This window comes from Glycine soja, chromosome 12 (genome assembly GCF_004193775.1).
Source record: "Glycine soja cultivar W05 chromosome 12, ASM419377v2, whole genome shotgun sequence".
Taxonomy (NCBI): Eukaryota; Viridiplantae; Streptophyta; class Magnoliopsida; order Fabales; family Fabaceae; genus Glycine; species Glycine soja.
This window is the reverse complement of record NC_041013.1, coordinates 867,088-873,156: the sequence shown is the minus strand read 5'-3', so window position 1 is coordinate 873,156 and position 6,069 is coordinate 867,088. Positions and strand designations below refer to the sequence as shown.

General features: G+C 33.0%; 1 protein-coding gene across 1 annotated transcript; it reads left to right on the top strand.

The window, feature by feature from the left end:
- The first annotated feature begins 2,084 nt into the window (after positions 1 to 2,084).
- Positions 2,085 to 3,880, top strand: LOC114379217 (protein JINGUBANG-like). The gene has a single exon (XM_028337833.1). The coding sequence runs from the start codon at positions 2,255 to 2,257 to the stop codon at positions 3,506 to 3,508; it is 1,254 nt and encodes a 417-aa protein (XP_028193634.1). The 5' UTR covers positions 2,085 to 2,254; the 3' UTR covers positions 3,509 to 3,880.
- Positions 3,881 to 6,069: the final 2,189 nt, after the last annotated feature.

The window sequence follows — 6,069 nt, the reverse complement described above, 5'->3', positions numbered from 1 at the left end:
TAGTGTAAAAAACTTTTACACCATCTTTCATTCATAAAATAATATAATAATAAATTTGTTAACTTTTACACTAATAACTTAAAAATAATACCAATCATAATTTCCAAACAATGTAAAAGTTTTACACTAACTATGCAATATGCATACAAATTAAACTAAAAATTTTATTTATGAAAATTAAAGTTGGTAACTTTGCATATTTTCTCTTTCTCCCATGTTATTTCTGATGAATTAATAAATAAGCATATGTGGAGTTAGTTATGTTGACGGAATTCTTGTGAGCTAACAACAACAAAAAGTGTTGCTCTCTACCAATCACATTAACCATCTCTCTTGCTATCTCGTTTGTACTATACTCTTTATACATTTTGTTTTCTTAGCAATTTAATTATTTCATCATTGATCCTGCTGCTAATTGGGCACAAATCAACTTTTCTTCGTTGGTTTAGCTAGTTGTGTCGGGGGCATAAAGCAGAAGCGGAGATATTATTCTATTCACTAAGCAGATATTTGCATTTCAATATGAATAAGCAGAGATATTAATAACCATAAGACGACCATGTGACTAACCGTTACTTTAAGCTATTTTACTTCGAAACATTTGTAAACCCAAAGAGGAAAAAAAAGGATAGATCGATGAACAGACGACGAGATAGGTATTGAGTAAACCAATCATTCAACAAATGTCTTTACTCATAGAATCAATGGCTAAGGAATTTATCTGAGAAGGAATGCACAATATTAATGTCCAAGCACAACTATAAGTAATTTTAAAGAGTCTCAAATTTAAATTTACTCTTTTCAGAAGGCTTTTACTTATCAGAACCACTTTAATGATGTAAAAATATATAAACGTGTTCTAATTTAAAATATGATGTCCCAACACTTTATTAAATAACAATATAAAAATTAAATTTTGCTAATCAAAGTATAATAGTATAATTTTTTTAACGAAAAAATAATTTTGTTTATATTATCAATATATTACTGTCATAGCTTTCAGTAAAGATTAATTACATGTTAAGTCGTTAAGAGTAATGGTTAACAAAACAATTACTCGTATCTCATGACAATTGTTATTCATATATACTCCCTTCCTTCCCAATAATAAAACCATAAAAAATTTACAAGTTAAATTTAAGAATTTAATTAGAATATATTGATGGTATAAATTACACTATTAGTATATTCTAATTACATTCTCATTTAATAATAAATTATCATATAATTAAAAAGTATTTTTTTAATATTAATTACTTTAATATTTATATTTAAAGGAAATTTTAATTGATTGACACTTATCATATAATTAAAAGAATTTTAATTGTAAAAGAAGAAAATATATTATGTAAGAGAACTTTATCAATATTTTATTTATCTTTATTACAATTTTTTTTGAAAAAATTTGTAAACTCCCTTTTACATTATTCCTCTCTCGTGTCACGTAGAGAGTGATGGTGAAAATTCTTCTTATATAAAAAATCTCTATTTATGTATCTAACCTCTTAATCTTAAATAAAGAAGTTAATTCTTAATTTATAAATAATATTTTTAAATTTATATATTCTTTTAAATTTTAATAATATTTTAAATATTTGAAATTAGAAAATTAATTAATTTTTTAATAATTCTTTCCTCAATTAAAATTTCTAAACCCCTTGCTATCATGGATGTCCTGTAAACTTTAAGTCTCTAGTTATAAACCTAATACCCTAATCATAAAAAAAATTATATATAATTTATAAATAATATCTTTAAATTTATAGAACATTATAAAGATAAAATAATATTCTTTTAAACGGTTAATTTAAACTCTCTGGAAAATCAGATAAATATCAAAGATGTGAGTGGAACCCAACATCCGATATGCATATAGAAATTAAATTAATTGTGCAATTACTATTGCAACTAATAATAATAAAGGGTAAAGATTCAAAACCACTTTCCAAAATAGAAAACCCTGAACCTGAAGTGAAGATATGTTGAAATCTTAATAGGAAAGCAGGGCGTTTTTGCCATTTTCCATGTGGAAGATGGTAATTGGTGGAATAAAAAATGCCACAAAAAGTGCCAACAACTCATAACTCATAGATACAACATTACAAAAGGGCATTGCAAGCAAATGACAGACAATTCTCTAGTCAAGGTAGCCGTTGTTATACAATCATTAACGCTCACATAACATTTCCCTCGTCAACAAGGAACCACCTTCTCTCTCTTTATTTTCTTTTCCACCACCACGCTCCTTCCTTCAATGAATTCCCTCGTTGCCCAAGCCGAATTTTCCGCTCCAATGGATTCAAAACCCAACCTTTGGAACACACCACCTTCAACTTGCAGCAGCTATAGCAGCAACAGCAGCGAGAGCGATGCCAGCCCCTTCTGTTCCCATCGCATACCCATAGCCATAGTTTCTGGCTTCTTCCACTCTCACCGATCACTCGCAGTTCTCTCGGGACACGTTGGCTCCGTTTCATGCTTGGCCTTATGCGGCGAGTTCATCCTCAGTGCCTCGCAGGGTAAGGATATCATAGTGTGGCAGCAACCAGATTTGAGGGTGTTTGCAAAGTTCGGACAAGGAGATGGGTCAGTGAAGGCACTTGCATCGGTTGGGAACAAGGTTTTCACCGCACATCAAGATAGCAGGATCAGAGTTTGGAAGGTGTCAAGAAGCTCAGAGAACGTGTTCAAGCTCGTTGATACTCTTCCCACAACCAAGGACTATTTGGGGAAGTTCATGAAGCAGAGCAACTATGTACAAACCCGGAGGCACCACAAGCGTTTGTGGATTGAGCATGCGGATAGCATTTCATGCTTGACGGTTTATAGCGGTTTGATTTATTCTGGGTCGTGGGACAAGACTCTTAAGGTGTGGAAGCTCTCGGATTTGAAGTGTTTGGAGTCTATAAAGGCTCATGATGATGCTATCAATGGGTTGGTGGCGTGTAAAGGGGTTGTGTATTCTGCTTCTGCTGATGGAAAGATTAAGGCTTGGGGGAGAAAAGATGGGAAGGGGGGGCATGCTTTGAAGGTGATTTTGGAGGGTCATAAAGATGTTTCTTTTAATGCTGTTGTTGTTTCTGAGGATGGGAAATGGGTTTATGGAGGAGGGTCTGATGGGTTTGTGATGGGGTGGGAGGGGTGTGGGGGGTTTGAGAGTTGTTGGAAGCTGGTTTCTGAGACCAAGGCACATGAGATAGCTGTGTTGTGTATGTGTTTAATGGGGGAGTTATTGTGCAGTGGATCAGCGGATAAAAGCATAGGGATTTGGAGGAGAGAGGCTTTTGGTAAGCTTTGTAAAGTTGGGGTCATAAGTGGTCATGAAGGGCCTGTGAAGTGTTTGCAGGCCTCATCTAATAGAATTGGTGGTGGCTTTTTGTTGTATAGTGGAAGCCTTGACAGAAGCGTTAGAGTTTGGTGGGTTCCAAGGTATAATAATGATGCAGAAGAAGTAAACGATAACAACTCCACAAGATTTGGCACAGTCAATCATCCCATGTTAGGATAGGAGGAACATGTTGAAGGCTGAGTGGGTGATGAAGCACACGATCTATTTTAACAGTGTCTGCCGTGTTTCCTTCTTGATTATTCATTTTCTCCTTTGAATTTGTTTTAGGTTGCAGAAAGACTAGAATGAAGGGCAGAATTGAAGATTTTGTTTGTATCTTGAAATTGCTGTTTTGCTTTTCGGTTTGCAAATGGTGTTGATTTCATTTTTTTTTTCTGAGCTGACTGTAGAATTTTAGGGTGAAATTAGGGGGCATAGCAGAGTGGGGTGGTTATACTTTTGTTTTTTAAATTATTTTTTTGTATTTGTATACAATTGTAACTATGCCTATAAAGGATTCAATCAATGGAAATAAGTCATGTTCTTTTGTTACTCGCATGATGCAGGATTCAATCAATGGAAATAAATCATGTTCTTTTGTTAGTTACATGATGCATCCAATCGAAGCTTAATGGACATGTAACCTTTTTGTAAGTGCATTTGCTTAGGACAATAATTAGCACAAGGAAAAGGACAGCAGAACATAGCACTTTATTACCCTAAGTGCATTGAAGAGATTAATGTCTCCAAATATCTTTGAGCTCTTCAGCAACTAAAACAAATAAAACAACCACCAAACAAACAACTATTAAGAATAGAAAAAGAAAAAAAGATTCTTGCGACAAACAATTCTGTTATTATTTGAGTCAAGGAATCTTGTCTTGCTATCTATGATATCTAAATCAGCATACTCATTCTGCTTGTTATTTTGTTAGTGGAGACAAATGTCACTACGTGACTATTAGTGAGTCAGAGGCTTGAGCCAATTGAGATCAAAGATAGTGTAGACATGTCCTATACTTCTATGGCTTAATTACCCATTTTATCCTATAATTGCACATCTTTTATGTTTTAGTCCTTACACCTAAAAATTACTTTTTAGTCCTTATGTGTACACTTTTTAGCCTTTGTCATTCAAAATTATATGAACAAAAACGGATTAAAAAAATATATGCCTAGGAACTAAAATTAGTTAAAAAAAGTGTATCTAAATGGATTTAAACTAGTTAAATAGCGTAAGAGGAGAGACTAAAACGAGTAATATTTAAATGTAAGAATTAAAACATAAAGATTGTGTAAGTATAAAGGTCAAATGAGTAATTAAATATGCTTTTATTCTTGTTTTTTATTTTGTAGATCATGACCAGTATTCAAAACAACCACATATTTCTAAAACAAGTTTTTTATTGTGAAATTAGTGGCCTTGGTTTATATTTTATTGTTATCTTAGTGAAGAAATTAGGGGACATAGCTGATTGGAGTAGTTATGCTTTTGTTTTTTAAATTTCATTTTTGTATTTTGTATACAATTGTAATTGTTATCATAGGTACGTTGAAGAGATTAATGTCTCCAAATATCATTAGGATAAGCTCTTCAGTAGCCAAATCAAATAATACCACCAACCAATCAAACAACTGTAAGAATAGAAGTAAAAAGATTCTCGAGACAAACAATTATGTTATTATATGAGTCAAGGAATTTTGTCTTGCGATCTAGGATACTCATTCTGCTTGTTATTTTCTTAGTGGAGACAAATATCACAGCGCAAGTATTAGTGAATCAGAAGAGGCCTGAAGCCAAATGAGATCAGAACAAGAAGATATGTAGAAATGCCCTATACTTTATTCTTGCTCTTTAGTTTGTAGATCATGACCAGTATTCAAAACAACTACATGACCAAAGCGGAGATTTCTAAAACAAGAGATATTCTTTCGTGGAAACCAGCAACTGGGCATAAAGAAGAAAAGGTGGACACAAGGATGAAAGGAAAAATCATGTGATGCTTAAAATTAAGTTTTCTGATTCTTTGAAATACACGTAATTTACTCAGCTGAGTTGTTTTTTTTTTCTTTTTCAAATGGTAACAATACTGGTATAAACTCCTAGATATAAAATATTCCCACAATTTTGTTTCAGCAGAAGTAATCAAAGTGTGATATTCTGAAGTCATTGGCTTTAACTACAGAGAGGTCCTTTGTGCCTAATTTTGGAGTGTCCTTTATGCTCTTCCACCGTCCATTTGGTGCAAAGAAACTGAAAGCAGCTGTTTATTTGGTTGGACCACGTAAAATCATGAAACCAGTTAAGTCATTGCTTTAAATTGTCTAAAAAGCCACCATTCACTAACCAGCAAGCCAGACAACCTAATTTCTTTAGCTCTCATGAAGCAATATTTTGTTCGCTGGGTTTGGACCACATGAAAAACAGGATATTCTATTCATGTAAAAGAGGGAACATCCAAATGAAGTTAACAACATAAATGAGTAGCTGTTTTGGATTTTCCTTTGTTATTCTTAAGATATTCAAAAGATGCTTTCCCTATTATTTGTACCAACCTTTGCTTTTTGAGAGAGGAAGAAGAAGAATGCAAGTCTGAGAGCCATGTGGAAGAAATGAAGTAATCATTTTAAGCAACTAGTAGAAAACATGAAAGTAATGCAGGTGCAGCCAACCTGCGGACAAATTTGAAAGTCGCTCATTTAAAAATATTTCAAGCAATAAGGTATTTGGAAAAGTAACA